The 16,001-nt window shown below is 46.5% G+C and overlaps 3 protein-coding genes across 6 annotated transcripts; all 3 read left to right on the forward strand.

Annotated features, from left to right (window-relative positions):
- Positions 1-1,810: 1,810 nt before the first annotated feature.
- Positions 1,811-4,195, forward strand: LOC133921529 (mitochondrial import inner membrane translocase subunit Tim13-like). Its single transcript, XM_062366448.1, has 2 exons — positions 1,811-2,062; positions 3,817-4,195. Exons 1-2 carry the CDS (start codon positions 1,949-1,951, stop codon positions 3,964-3,966), a joined length of 264 nt encoding a protein of 87 aa, XP_062222432.1. The 5' UTR covers positions 1,811-1,948; the 3' UTR covers positions 3,967-4,195.
- A 349-nt stretch (positions 4,196-4,544) lies between these two features.
- On the forward strand, positions 4,545-9,676 carry LOC133921527 (protein TRANSPARENT TESTA GLABRA 1-like). Of its 4 annotated transcripts, none has more exons than XM_062366447.1 (2): positions 4,545-5,865; positions 9,659-9,676. In XM_062366447.1, the coding sequence occupies exon 1, from the start codon at positions 4,791-4,793 to the stop codon at positions 5,859-5,861; it is 1,071 nt and encodes a 356-aa protein (XP_062222431.1). In that variant the 5' UTR covers positions 4,545-4,790; the 3' UTR covers positions 5,862-5,865; positions 9,659-9,676. The 4 variants fall into 4 exon arrangements, with proteins under 4 accessions (XP_062222431.1, XP_062222430.1, XP_062222429.1 ...); XM_062366446.1 differs by lacking the exon at positions 9,659-9,676 and adding an exon at positions 8,613-8,630; XM_062366445.1 differs by lacking the exon at positions 9,659-9,676 and adding an exon at positions 7,341-7,359.
- Positions 9,677-12,599: 2,923 nt separating this feature from the next.
- On the forward strand, positions 12,600-13,590 carry LOC133921530 (brassinosteroid-responsive RING protein 1-like). The gene has a single exon (XM_062366450.1). It carries the CDS (start codon positions 12,740-12,742, stop codon positions 13,247-13,249), a length of 510 nt encoding a protein of 169 aa, XP_062222434.1. The 5' UTR covers positions 12,600-12,739; the 3' UTR covers positions 13,250-13,590.
- The last annotated feature ends 2,411 nt before the right edge of the window (positions 13,591-16,001 follow it).

Raw genomic sequence — 16,001 nt, forward strand, 5'->3', positions numbered from 1 at the left:
CCACCCCATGCTCATCAGGCTACAGGACGCCTGAACGACGCATTTGGACGGCTCGAGATGGCACGGCCCCTGCAAGGACAGCGGCGCAGGAGGGGACAGGCGAGGCAGATCATGCAGCAGGAGCGGCAGCGGCACTGCATGTTTGCCTACCGGCACCTACGTACTCACGGGCACGGTTAATTTTAGCGCGTCTTCCTTGATTATCACTTTTTATAGTGGCTGCATAGGCTATAGATATAGGAGAGCCGTTTGCGATCGTTGCTTAGATCCAATTCGGACCGTCAACACCGCTTAGTTTCACCTCGTGGCGTGATTCTGCTTTCTTTTTTGAGAGGAACCGGGATGGTTTTTATTTATATAGCACGAACTTTACAGACCACTGGTTACATAACCTCGATTTCTAACTCATCTTCTGCCGAAACACCCGTCTCACCGATGGTGGACAAAACACACCAAAGATAAAGCCGGGAGTCGCTCCGTCAACCGATGAGGAAGCGTAAAAGCTTTTCACCCCAAGAGACAGCTTGCCAGAGACGAACCTTAGGAACGCAGAACATACGTGCTCTACACAACGGTCATCAATCGTTACCTCGTTGGACAAGAAGAGAACTAACATTACTAGCTTCAACCTCGGTGCGGACTCCACCATCGACGAACATCCAACAACATCCTCTGCGGTCGTCGACACCCAAGCCGATGACCCAGAAACCAAAACCACCGTCAACATCAGGTGCAACACCAGCACTCCGATAGAAACACAACTAAACAACACAAACACCAAACCTTGACAAAAACCTACCATGACCACTAGCCAATAGAAAACCCAACCCCGGCGAGGCTTCAACACCGGTGACACCTCCTAAAACCAAACCCTACACTAAACTACAAGCATGAAACAACTAATCTACAACCTAAACAGCTACTAAACTACTCTAATACTAACCTAAACACCAGGGGGCGGACCACCCTCCAGCTCTATTGAGGGGAGGTTGTCGGAGGTGAGGGGGCTGACCGAACCGCCTTCGGATCGCCTTCTTTGCCTTTGACTCATCTCCACTCGGGAGCTCTCCAAAAGCGTATACGTATTGTAGTCGACGTGATTCTGCTTTCGATGTAATGCAAACTTGACTTTCAACTACCATAATCAGGAAGTGTAGTTTAGTGCGTCTCTAATCATACATGTCGACTAAGAGGTCATATTATATTTCTATTTATGTGGAAGAGAGAAAAACTAGATACTAATAAATACTACATATAATAGTATTGTAGTCTAGTGTTGTTTAGTGGGTCTCTAATAATACATGTCACCTAAGAGGTCATATTACATTTTTACTTATGTGGAAGAGAAAAAAGCTAGATACTAATAAGTAGATAGTCTAAGTATAATAGTATTGTAGTCTATTGTATGTGGAGCTATATTAGTTTTGTAAAGAGTGCTAAAATTATATTATTAAAGAAGTTGATTATTATACTATCTATTAGTAATTTGTACCACCTTTATATATAAAATTTATATATATCGTTGATGATGCATTGTACTTGTCCTAGTGTTTTCCATGAGTTTAAAGTACGGGCATTGACAATCTTCCTTGTAAAAATTTAGAAAAGAAAAGGCGTTACAGTGTACAAACAGGCCCATTATATATTCTGAATAGGCCGGCCTAGCTATTAGCTCGTATCACATGGCCAATGGGCCTGTTGGCCGAACAAGCAAGTTGGGCTCAAAGCTTTGCTCACAGCAGAGAATATGGCCCGGGCTGGGCCTTCGATTGTGACACGGAAACCGATCATCTCACTAGGGTTTTGCTCCTCCGCTCCACCGCCGCCCCCGCGCAGTACGACCCGCCGTGCCCAGCAAAAGCCATAAAACCTCCGCGGCGGAGAACGCGCTGTAACCACCGGTCACTCGCCAAAGGCTCGGGGAGCAAGCGAGGCGAAGCAAGCGGGCATGGACTCCTTCTCGTCGCCGTCGCTTTCGTCGCCCGGGAACCCCAACCCGGAGGCGATCATGGAACAGATCAAGGCGCAGCTCGCACAGGCTTACGCGCAGGAACTTCTTGAGGTCAGAATAGATCTCTTTCAATCTCTCCTCCTCTTGCGGCCCCTTTGCTAATGCTAATATGTATGTATGGCTAGATTTCTGCTTGCTATGATGGTTCTTGATTTCGCCTATGGCGCATTTGCTTGAGGGGAGCGAATATTATCTGGGTCTCCTTTTGTTGTAATTGATAGGGGTAAGTACCCAACTACCGATTAGTTGTTAGATTATATAATAGATTGACCTTGATAGCGGTTTAGCCATTCTGGTTGCAAGGAATAATGCTGAAGCCATGCCCTGTTCTGGTTGCAAGGAGCAAACTGAAGATTGTTCAGGAAAAAGGTGGAAGCTTTTAGTGTTGAACTTTCGCAGCTCATTCAAGTATAGTACTTAAAAACCTTAATTGGGGTGATTTGATTGAACTGAAAATCTAACTGGCGGGGTAACCCAGTTTAAATATTTTGGTATAGATTGGTTTACCCTTGGCTTAGGTGCATCTGTACCAAGCCAAAAAAAAAAAAAGTTACCCCTTAGTTACATCTGTAGTTTGTAAGTCACGATGAAGATGAAGCTATGCTTATGCTATAGTGCCCATCGATTATAGCCAGAGTTTCAAAACTGTTTCAAAGAAAGTTACTGGAACTAGGCTAGGAGCCCTTAATTGACAGCTACCGGACAGGTAACAGCTGTTTCCTTGTCCAAACCCAGTCAATTTTTCAGTTTCCTCTCATTTTGCTCCCAATTATTTATTCGACAACTTTTAACAAGGCAACAAGTTCTCTAGTATCTAGAGTTCGAAACAACCCCCTCCCCCCCCCCCCCCTCCAAAAAAACTCCCAGAATAACACTCTCACCCAGAGCTATATTGCTCCTGTTACCCTCTTCCTCTGGATTTCTTGTTTCCAGCGGCAATTGACCAGTTACCACTGCTTATTAGAACCTGATTTTAGCACCATAAAGATGCAATCTATTTTATGATTTGCACCAAGTTCGAAGCACATTCGGTGATGCAGCATGTTACATTTTTCCTGTACTATCCATTGATGACTTGTAGGATCAATAAAATTACCTTCCATATCTTTATCCATGAGTTGAAATGCACATTACAGCACCCAGTTGAAATCCAGTAAACTGGATTAATTCGCCGTACTAAACTCATAAGTTTACCTTTAGATTACAGATTGAAATGTTGCTTTCATGTGCTTGTCCTCCCTCAAAGATGGTGATGTTCTTCATTCTGTTATTTTTCTAATACCAACTCTGTGTAAATGCACTGTTGCCTTCTATATCTGTATGCCTCCATACATTTGACCTTAAATTGTTTACCCTTTTCCTGTGATCTGTCTTGAAATGGTGTAAACTTAATATTTGTTAAGGCAGTACTTTCAGTTTAAAAGGATGACATAACAAGAAATATATAAGCAATAAGCTGCGAAGTTTCTGCATTCTTGTTGTATGGATAGTGTTATTCTGGGAGTAATGTGCATCTGTACCTAGCCAATATTTGTTAAGGCAGTACTTATTATTATTATTATTATTCATTTTGGGTCATATGTCGTGAGTCATGACCCTCCGTGTGGATGGGGATTTGAAAGCTATTTTGTTGCCTTGGTAGATCCACACTCTGTAAACATCGTAGCCGCCATTATTGATATGTGCATATAAACAATCATGCTTATAGATGCGAAAAGACAAAACGATTTATGCTAGGAAGTTGCATGTTGCTAATTTTATACTTGAATGCATAGCACGATGTTGATTGTCTCTTGTTATATCAGACTGTCGGGAACAAGTGCTTTGAGAAGTGTGTGACCAAGCCAGGATCAAGCTTGAGCGGGAGCGAGAGCAGCTGCATATCGCGTTGTGTTGACCGTTACCTCGAGGCGACTGGTATTGTCAGCCGGGCTTTGTTCAGTTCCCAGCGCTAGGAACACATGAAGAGAGATGATTTCTCGAAGATTCCTGGCGAGAATGATGTCCTTCTGAGTTTTAGCTCAGCAAGATACAATAAATTTTTTGTGCTTAATTTTTCATGCAGTGTTAATCCTCGTAAGATCTGGGAGGTTTTTCTTGTAATCCTTTCTGCTTTAGTAAAAGAAACATGCTCTATTAAGTTGCGCAGATGTTGCATTGGCTCATCTTGCATTTTGTCTCTCCTGCCGTTGCATGTTTCTTTGTTCCCCAAGCCTTGTGGTCAATATCCTCAAGGCACAACTGGTCCTCTCGCTTCATCGAAGATTATCATGTTGCTCCGCGCTGTGACAAACAGAAAAGGCTTGGCAATACACTTGAGCTGGCTCTTTGACGCATCATTGAGCAAGATTGGCGGACTGTTGTCGTGCTATTCTATGCAGCTCTCAATATCATCATCAGCGTCAGGCCACTGTGCGCGCGTCAGCTCCCCGGCCGGCCCCAAGGAGCCGCAGCTGCGGACGCGTTTGCCTGCAAGAGCGGAATGCACGCGGCGACCGAATCACACCATCCGTGGACTGGTCGATTCACGAATCCTCCCTTGGGTAGCAGGAGTACCAGCACCGGAACAAACTTTGACTTGAGGACGGCTGACTCGTCCACCTGCGACAGCCCGCCGAGGCGGCCACCGCATCGTTCAACCCCAGTGCCTGGCCGCCGTGTACCTCGCACGCGGGCGTTGAACCCTCCTCCTGAGTTCGCACCCGCTCGGCCACTCCCCCTTTTATCATCTCCCGACCCGATCGATCAGCCCCCACCCCCAAATCCAACCAACTCCTCCATGGACCATCCGAAGCCACGGTCCACGGCCGCCTCGGCGGCGGCGGCGTCGCCGGACACGCTGAACCCGCACGCCTTCACCTGCGAGCTCCCGCACTCGATCTACGCGCTCGCCTTCTCACCGGCCGCGCCCGTCCTCGCGTCCGGCAGCTTCCTCGAGGACCTCCACAACCGCGTCTCCCTCCTCTCCTTCGACCCCGTCCGCCCCTCGGCCGCCTCCTTCCGCGCCCTCCCCGCGCTCTCCTTCGACCACCCCTACCCGCCCACCAAGCTCCAGTTCAACCCCCGCGCCGCCGGGCCGCCCCTCCTCGCATCCTCCTCCGACGCGCTCCGCCTCTGGCACACCCCGCTCGACGACCTCTCCGCCGCCGCCGCCGCGCCCGAGCTCCGCTCCGTCCTCGACAACCGCAAGGCCTCCGCCTCCGAGTTGTGCGCGCCCCTCACCTCCTTCGACTGGAACGAGATCGAGCCCCGCCGCATCGGGACCGCCTCCATCGACACCACCTGCACCATCTGGGACATCGACCGCGGCGTCGTCGAGACGCAGCTCATCGCGCACGACAAGGCCGTGCACGATATCGCCTGGGGCGAGGCCGGGGTCTTCGCCTCCGTCTCGGCCGACGGCTCCGTCCGCGTCTTCGACCTCCGGGACAAAGAGCACTCCACCATCGTCTACGAGAGCCCTCGCCCGGACACGCCGCTCCTCAGGCTGGCATGGAACCGCTTTGACCTCCGCTACATGGCCGCGCTGCTCATGGACAGCAGCGCTGTCGTCGTGCTCGACATACGCGCGCCCGGTGTGCCGGTGGCCGAGCTGCACAGGCACCGTGCTTGCGCCAATGCGGTCGCGTGGGCGCCACAGGCCACCAGGCACCTCTGCTCCGCTGGAGACGACGGGCAGGCATTGATCTGGGAGCTACCCGAGACAGCGGCGGCTGTGCCTGCTGAGGGGATTGATCCTGTGCTAGTGTATGACGCAGGAGCAGAGATAAACCAGCTGCAGTGGGCGGCCGCCCACCCGGATTGGATAGCCATCGCCTTTGAGAACAAGGTCCAGCTTCTCAGGGTCTGACAAGGTTGGTTCCATGGTCATTTATCATTTGTGGTTGGACACTTTTCCAGCTTATGTTGATTCATAAGATCATGACAATGCATCTAAGATTTAATCAAAGGCGATTTTGCACATTGGTCCGAGGTCTTAGAATTGTAGAATATGATCGGTAAGAAGCATATAGATACAAGGCTGCATCAAAGTGCTATTTGATGGCCTTTACTGGAATATTTAGAGTACCATTTGATCAGTCCTATGAAGCATGGATGTATGCATCATGTGCAATTTCTGATGAACTATCGACAAGGTGTCTCCTTTTTCATGTGGACAGTTGATCGTTAGTTGTAAGTGCTCAATTCAGTAGTTTAGGAAATGTGTCATGATGGAAACGATCAAGGTAGGGAATAATAAGGTCATTTATATGTGGTTGATACCTTGAATTTAAGATAATCGCGTCGATAGTGGCAAGCAATATACATTGGTTCTTTACATTACAACCCTACCTATCTTAGTTTCCCCCTCCCCTCAAAAAAAAGTGTTGTGCCAACTGAACAATGACTAACGTGTCAAACTCCAGTGGAACCGTAACATCAATGAGTGTGCAAGCGCTTCCTAGGACACCTTCCTTCATTCCCAATCCCATCCTGTAGTTGTGCTACTATCCTCTGCGCTTTTCCCAAAACTGTCCAAGATACAGTGAAAGCTTTAGTTTCAGCTGAAATATCAGACTGAGTTTATGATCAGAAATCAGAAAAATTATTCTATTTATGTTCAGAATCTAGATTAAAACATGAATTCATTTATGATAGGAGAATCTGCTATAAGAATAGCGTAAAATATAAGTAGAAAAGATTCTAAAACATTCCCTCATCTCTGCTTCTTCCTGTCTGAATGTAAATGCCAACAACCCATCAGCAAGACAGCAGCCCGAAGTGTCTAGTGGATCAAGAAGCTCTATTTGAAGCTTTTGTGTTCCTTGCATCTCTGAACCTGATTCTTGAGATTATTGGTGCTTATGTATTCTTGTGTTATGCATTTGCCTTTAATGTATAGTTCCAGCTTTTAGCAGTTCTCAGCCTATTCTCTTACAGAATTCAGCCGTGTCGCCCTTTGCTCAATAAGCTCTTTACAAACTCCTTGGTCGGCCTACTCTTTGCTCAATAAGCTCTTTATGAATTCCTAGGACGGCCTACTCTTTTCTGATGCATATTGTGTTTCAGTTACGATATTTTACGTGGATACTGTTTACCACCAAAGTAAGTGTGCTGTACCGCTGTCAATCTTCAGTACTAGCAAGTAGAAAATCTGCCCAGACGGTATTTGATATTATTTCGCTTGGAAACAACTATCAAACATGACTTTGAATTTGATATGATCTATTTTCATCAGATTATAAAATTGCTTTGCCTTTTCAACTGTCAAGCATTTTCTCTATTTTCTGAAGAATTTCTGTTGAGTTGTTTCCCATTTTATCCTTATTAATTGATATCCCATCTGTAGGGATCGGTGCCGTTCTAGTGGGAGTGAATTATAACACTTAGAACTATTTTAGCTCAAAAACAACATAAGAGAAACATATATCAATACTATCTAAATGTATTTTAGATTTATCTAGTATGTCTACTCTACCGATCAAAGGAGATTGCAACTTATCTAAGAACATAAATTGCAAGTAAGTAAATACGGAAACGTAAATAAGATAGAGAGAGTAAACTCGGTACAATAATTTTTTTCCCGTCGTATCGATAGCATTAATACCACTCCTAGTCTATGTTGGAGCTCCACAAATGATATGCTCCCGGTCAGCACCTGGTCACGACTCTTGAGCCATCGAGTCACAAAGACAATGTATCCACCCGGATGAGCTACCAAGTCACCAAGGTAAGGTCTCATCACTAGTCTCTCTTTCGGTTCCTCGCCGTCGTGATCACTTCAGAGCTTAAGCCACCAAGGCAAGGATCTTCGTATCCCCATACACGCTTCTCGTCGCTGCTCCACACCAAGTTAGAGTGTTAACAAGCTTGAGTAACTTCGGCTCAAGTTGCCGGCAAGTTGCTAAGACTCTAAGGCGTCGGCGTACCAAGAGGTACAAGCTTGGATCACTTCTTAATCCATTCTCTAGGCAGCAATCACTTAGAAACACTCTCTCTAGACCTATAAGCATTAATCACTCTCTAATGATGTGCTTAATCACCTTGGATGATCACTTTAAGTACTTTAGTGGCTTAGATGTCTTCTTAGGTGTATATGAATTTCTCTGATTCTAGTTGCACGCCACACCGTCAAATAACTGAGTGGAGGGGTAGTTATAGCATCAAACCCGCGCACTAGCCGTTAACCCAACAGCTCTGAAAACCTGTTAACACCGAATGATCCAGTGAGTATACTCTCACAAACTAGCCGTTGGAACCACAATCAAGCCGTTGTGAACATCGGACACTCTAATGTATACTGCAACATCATCACCGGATATTCCGGTGAGTACACTTTAACCATCTAAGCTAACATTTTCTTTATGTAAATTGCTCTGATGCCTTCTCCGGTGCTAATCAATTCATCATCGGACTATTCGGTGAGCAATCTTTAGCCATCCGAGCCAAATCTAACCCTCTCTGGAAAATATGTTTCGGTGTACATATGACTTCATCACCGGACCATCTGATGGCTTGAGTTTTGCCTGCCTCTTTTTATTGTTCATTGTCCGGTGTATTTTTCCGCTGTACTTTTGTTTCATTATCGGACTATATGATGACTTCAAAATCTTCTGCCTAGAACCAAATGCTCCGGTGTGTATTGCTTGTTGAACAGCGGATCATCCGGTTAGTTGATCCCTAACTTCAACTCTTGAAATTTCCTCTGCTGTAATTGCTCCGATGCTTCTGCCCATTTGGCACCAGACCATCCGATGAGGCAAAACTGTCTCTGTTTGTATGCACTACTAATTGTCCAGTGTGTGCAACATATTCAACACCGGAGGCTTGAGACTTCAAATCATCTGTGTATACGCGTCTTGTTTTGGCAGACCTCTTGACATATTGGTACTCCATTGACAGAAGCAGCCATCCTGCTAAGTTAGGGCAAGCAAAGAACGCTATCTACTTGAGTATGCCGCCTATTCGGCTAGTGAGGAATGATCATGTTACCTTGCGCTCAGCAAAAGCCTCATTTATTAGTGGATTTATCTCTGTCCCTATGAAAGTAGAAGCATAGAGATGGCGAAGTTTAACGCATCGATCCCTGAATAGATTAGGAGGGCATTCATCGTTCTCATTGTGTTGACCTTGTTCTGTTCTTCAATATGCTCTGTTACTTTCCCAGTATACAGCCTTCCATGAAATTCCTTGGCCATACTGATCAAGTTGTATCTTGCGTTTACTTTTTTTAACTATTCCGGTTCGGAAGACCGTTCCCTATTATGTAACTTGTGTTATATAATAAGAGTGTTTGGTTGCTGGTATCAACTAAGAATATGTATGTGATGGTTCAACTAGATGAGATGATTCTGGGTGGGCTGGTACAGGTAGGATGTTTGGTTGCATGTACAGTATGATACTTATTTTTTATAATTAACTGTATAGGATGGTACGAGATAATTCAAGCTCATCAAAAAGAAGTTATGTTGCCTTCACTTTCTTCATAGGGCAATCAGACTTGGTGTGCTCTATTGCACAAAGTGACAGCAAACATCAGCTCTGAATGCTAGTAACGATGCGTGTCGCACAATGCACTCGAACGCTTAGTCTATGAGCATTTCACATCGTCAATTCAACTTGGAATGCCAGATCAGAAGATGAAGCAAAAAACTGAATCTTTATCAGGCCTAACACTGCCACAGCAAAGGAAGTGCATCTCGGAACCCCTGAGGCCAGGCGGAGTGCGGGCGTGCCGGCGGCGTCCGGGACGATGCGCATGCGGACACCCAGAGGCCAGCCGTCGGGGCTCACCACGGAAAGCGTCCCGGACGGCGTGAGCTCCACGACCATCCGCGCCACCCCCGACGACCGCGCTGCGCACATCGGCGCGGTGGCAGCAGCCGTAGCCGACGTCGGGGCGACCACCACCCGGACCCCGCACCTCGCGGTGGAGACGACGTGCACGGACGGCGGCTTCTTGAGAAGAGGGTGTTGGGGGAGTGGAGCGGGCTGAAGACGAGACAACGATGTCATGGCGGAAATTGTAGATTGAGATTTAATGGTGATTTTTGAGGGGTGACGGCGGTCACGAGGTCCTTCTTGGCGGAGGCAACGGAGTTCTTCTGGGCAGCCAGGTGCTGGCATGGAAGGCGAGGGAAAGGGATGCAAAATGGGGACAACAGGTAACCGAAACGCCTCGTTCGGGATCCGTTCCATCCTGATGGAGTGGTGCGGTCAAATTCGTCAAACACCGGTGGTGCAGCATCTAGTAAGAATATTCAAGACATATGTACAACTCTATCCAGAATAAAATGATACAATATAACGAATCAAACATTTGAACAAGCTTCCATCTCGAAACACCTCATATATGTCTCGATTGGTGCAACAAACCAAACAGTAACTAAGTAAAGGGCAACAAACGACAAGTAAAAGAAAAAAAGAGCCTAGCTGAAAACTGTTGTTGAAGATCAGCACGTTTGACGGATTTGATCCAATCCGTCTGTCGGAAAGTTGAAACGCTTGCAACTCCGGAGTATAGAGCCATGATCAGGTCAATGGAAATAATGAACACGTTCTTATCTTATCTCTAGCCAAAAGGAAAAACTGCCTGTTAAATGCTGGAACTTTGTAATAATTTAGAATAATTTCGTATGACCAGAGAAAAATTCCATGGGCTGAAGGACTTCTGCATGATGTGCTGAATTTGGTCCGCCCGTTGTCTTAACTAACACTGGGTGCAGAAGCATTCTAGATTTTGGCTCTGTCAAACTGGAAGCACCCTGTCCCAGAAAATCGTGGACTGCAATTTCTACCAACATTGCAGTGAGGCGGGTTTTCTCAGGACAAAAGGTTAGCTGACGTCTTGGAATTGGGATCATCTTGAGGACACCATAGTGGATCGGCGGGTCACCATACGTCTTCCATTACTGCCGACCCACAGCTACAGGGGATGTGTTTGGACATCAGTTTAGACGTGGCCCTGTCTTGCTTCTGCCATTCGTTCGTCCATGGATATGTATTTTCTTCGAAAGGACTCCATGGATAGGTATCAATCATATGTTTGCCCATGTATTATCGGGACATTTGGCACCGTCTTTTTGCTCTTTGATTGCGAATCCCTGAAAGTCGTATGATTGCTTGAATTCCATCATATCATGGACGTGGCGGCCTAACTCCTCTCGAAGTCATGTGCCCGAACAAGACCCAAATCGGACCCCGGCGCCAACGGCAGGCAGCAGCCAACTCGAAGCGTGTACGCACGAGCACAAGATTCGTTGCACAGGCCAAATCTTAATGACGGGGGTCATCGCTTCACGCTGCCTGTACATGCGCGCCCGCCCGCGCCGCCTCTGTGCCTCCCGGCTAGCCTCGCGACAGAGACCTTTTAGCTAACCGAAGCCATGTGCCACTCAAGGAATTGCGCCCCATCGTGACAGCGGATGGCTCACCCAATAATTGGCTTTGCGCGAGCATCTGGTGCGCCGCCGGGGCTCCACTCATCAGAGTGGTTCATCACCAGGAAGCACGATGCTCTCTTCTAGTAGTACACTGGTGGTACTGTAACTATTCGTGTATACCTTGCCATAAATGAAAAAACAATTGCTAATATCGTTCGCGTTGGGTGTGAGGTTTCGCAGAAACCGATTATATTCCTTCCGGCGTCGGTCTTGCGATCATATAGAACATTCTCTCTTAACTTGAACATGGTCACGTGTATGAATGGGACATAATGTCGTGAACCTTTCTTTGAAGTGACGTTTCTCTGTACGCTGAGCAGGTCATCAGCGTTACTTTCACAAAATGTTTATCACGCAAGAAATGTGCAGAAGTGAGCTGTGGAGTAAACAACGCAAGCGACACCTACAACGAAGCCTTGTCATGGAGTGCCACGTCTGGCTGACGGGTTCAGTACCCACCGGAAAAAAAACACACGCCGACGACTTGTCCAAACCCGAACGTCCCGACCATTTCCACTTCGCGTGTTCGGTGTTTCCCACGTTCCACCACGCCCCTGGAGTTGTACTTCACCTCGGCAGTCGTCAAACGCTAGCACGCGGCAGCACGTACATCGTCAGCGAGCCAGGTCGTCACGTCGTTACACAAGCCGCGGCCACCGGCCCGCTGGAAATGCAAGTACACCATGTGTGGACGAATGGCTTATCTCAGCCTCTATCAATCTCGCTTAATATTTATACATATGTTAATCTTTCTCGATTACTTCATACTTTTTTCCGTTATCTTTAACATTAACTTCAATGCAAATGTATTTCTAACTTGAAAGTGCAAGTCTATCTGGACTCATAGATGTATAGTTTATCTGAGTCGATTATTTATCACACCTAGTATTTATACATCCGTTAATTTTTCACATATTTTATTATTTATTTCTCAAACATGAATTTTAATATAAATAAATGATTCTGATAAGTTACGCATGCACAAAGTTAGCATAAATTTCGCATTTGATTACAACCCATCATCGGGTGGTAGTGGCACGGCGGATGCACGCACCTTTCCTCACCGGCCGCTTCCCCGCGGTATCCCAGCAGAAACCACGTGAAAACAACCCGCGTTTCGCACTCCACACGGCGCCACACCTGGTCCATCTCTCCATCTATATAGCCAGCGGCCGCAAGCGCACCGCTTCACCTCTGACTTTTCGTTCGTCACTCGAGACTTCAATCTATCCACAGCCTTCTGCTTCCGTCTCAGAACACAGCCCTCTGCTTCGGCCGGTTGCCATATTCCTGGTCGAACTCGATCATGGGGTTCCCGGTTGTGTGCTACTGCATAGCCGTCCCGAAGACGCTCATCGCCTTCTGCAAGCTCCTCAGCGTCATCAGGGACGCCGTCCTGCTGATGCTCGCCGTCGTAGGGCTCTGCCGTTCCCCGCACGACGGCGCGCGCCGCTCGGTGGACGCCCCGCAGCCAGAAGAGGTGAAGAACCGGCTCCCCGCCGTCGAGTACGGCCAGCTCGTGGCCGAGCTGTCGTCGCCGGCGTCTCCGAGCACGCAGCACGCGTCGTGCCACCACGGCGGCGGCGAGGCCGCGGCGTCGTCGACATGCATCGTGTGCCTGGAGAGGCTGGAGGCGACGGACGAGGTGCGGCGGCTGGGCAGCTGCGCGCACGCCTTCCACCGCGGCTGCATCGACCGATGGATCGACCTCGGCCGGCTCACCTGCCCGCTGTGCCGGTCCAACCTGCTGCCGCGCGCGCGTGGCGGCCCGCTCGGGTTTGGCCGGCTCGCCAGTCTCCTCACGCGCGTTCGGTGACGACTGCGCGCGCGCCCTGGGGTTGGTCTGGAGGGCAGTTTTGTCTTTTTGATCGGGCGTCAAGCACAGCCCATCATTGCTAGCTAGGTGGTGCCGGAATGGTGCGGACAGGTAAGCGATGGCGACGGGCCCACCGGGTGGTACAACAGCAGCTGGGCTATTAGCCAACCATTAATCAATGGGGCTTAATAAATTAGCAGCTAATTAGCTCGGTCCTCCTGATCGTTAATATAGATTAATAAATATATAATCAACGGTTGAGAGGTTTGGTGTAGATAATCATGATAATATGTACATTATTCATAGTGCTATCAACGATATTCATCGTACTATTCTTTTTCTCTGTTTTCTTCAGACCACTAAAATTATTTCATCAAGTTTTGTGTAACTGAAGTTGCGTAATTGGTCCGAAAACGAATAATTTATCGAGCAACTTGATGATCGTCACTTCAAAGACGTGCTGAGAATCTGATCAGATTGTTTGTCGTTCTTCATCATTTTGGCGTTGTCAATCACGCATGAGGAAGATTCTTAAGTTGGTTGTGATATCCTGCATTAAATTTGGACGGCTTAGTTTGAAGCGTCAAGGACACTAAGGTATTTACTGAAGTAACCCCCAATCCCAATAATATTCCAAAGTTTCTGCCCTCATCGACACGAACATTTTCCAAATCGATATATACGCTATCGATCATGTTAAATAGCTTCGCGGTAGACATTCTGGACATAAAACGCAAATATACTGCGCTAACCACTGCTACAATTGCTATAGCCACTATATTGACAGCTGTAGCCACTATTTTTCGCAGCCATGATCGGATTTCTCCTTGCTCTCTCCCTCAATCAAACAAGATTTCACACACTCGTCCCCTGTATATGTATATATAGTGAGACAAAATGACGAGCTCCACGCATCATCCACCAATTAATTTTAGGTCTGTCTACTTATGATCGAAGTTGGCGGCTAGAGAATTGTAAATAAATATTTCAATAATTTTTTTTAAATGTATGGTCTTTTTTTATTTGATCATCCAACGCACTTTAAAATCTTAGTGGAAGAAAAAACACTAGAGGAATTATTTAAGAAAGTAAACTCCTAGGTAATATGAATCCACGGATGATATATGACTCATAGATTACATTCAAGACTATATTATATGTCTTTGTATACAAAAGCTTACGACTTTGAATTAACATGAGCTACCAAGAGAAGAAAACCTCCAAGTTGATGGAATAGAGGTAAGGGAATTCCATACCCACTCGTACATATAAGTATGTGAATTTTATGCTTCTAACAATAAAGAGAATGATTTCATAAGGAGTAGAAATTTCAGCCCAAAAACCAAAACGAAAATCACATCAAAACATGAAACCAATAGGAGATTAGAAGGAGATGAACTCGAACACAGGAAAAAACTTGCACTTCATTTCAATAAGAGGTCAGACATATTTTAGACAGATTATAATAAAATTTTCTCTCTCAAAATCTCTAACCTATTATAAAGGGTAAGCTTATCTTCTCATCTCCTCTAAAACCCTAGCTCTTAAGCATAAGTGGCTGACTCCCTTCTCCTTATAGTCACACCTCTCTATTGATAGGCCTTAGGAGCTTCTTTAGATACTAAGTTTTCTTATTCTCAAAATACTTATCACTTACAATGGCCTCCTACTTACTATAGGGATATTTTGGTCTATATTGTGCTACGTCCATCGAACAGTCATGACACCTTCACGACTTAGCTTCGCCTCAACACTAGTTTCGTGATGATGCTACGTGCACTCCATTCTTCCACAGTTTGAGGCCAAACCGCGAAAATGCCTCGCACGCTTCTCAAAGCATGACTCACTACCGCTTGCTTTGACCTCAAGCAATCTTAACCATTGGCAAGTCTCTCTCGCTCACAATACCTCGGGCCGCCTTGTCACTTTTATCGACATCTCATTCACTTGACTTTGTCAACATGTCGTCTCCATCATTCCTTCCATATTTTGCTTGGTTTCCATGTGCACAGACAGGATCACCATTGACTCCGCCTGGCCTCCTTGATCGTCTAGCATCAAGCAGTCCGCTTGGCCCCGATCATCCCACCGCCGATCACCAAGTCGCATCCATCACCTATACAGCATGAGATAAGCAAGCATGCATCTCCAAATACATATGACTTCATCACAAGTTAGTCGAAATTAAATCCCTGTTGAAAAAGACAAACCAAAGAAAAACGTGAACATCGGATAGTTCAGTGCTCACACCAGTACAAGCATAGGACCATCTGATGTGTACAACTCATCCGAACTCTGGACTCCCTCTGAAAAATGCTTTGGCGTTCATAGGGCTCAACATCAGATCATATGTGTAGTAGACCGCCACCATACCATGATTTTGCACTACTTTGTTAAACAGTCCGATGAAGCCTCCGGTGCTCACATAGCTCATCACTGGACTGTCCGGTGTGTACAACACTAGTCAAGCTATTTTGCAATATCTCTGTTAAATGGTCCAGTGAAGCCTTCAATGCTTACACAACTTAATCACTGCATTGTCCAGTGTGTACTTCAAATTTTGCTTCTGCATGTTTTGGTGTGAAACCTTCTCAACACCAGACCATCTGACTTATCTGGCAAGTTCATTTTTCCTGGACTCAGAGATAAAAACACTAACTCCATTTTCTCGCCAACTTTGGTTAGTCATAGTTATAATTGTAACACATATACATGCTTATGCAATCCAAAAAACATCAAACCAAAGCAACAC

The sequence above is a fragment of the Phragmites australis genome, chromosome 6 (genome assembly GCF_958298935.1).
Source record: "Phragmites australis chromosome 6, lpPhrAust1.1, whole genome shotgun sequence".
Taxonomy (NCBI): Eukaryota; Viridiplantae; Streptophyta; class Magnoliopsida; order Poales; family Poaceae; genus Phragmites; species Phragmites australis.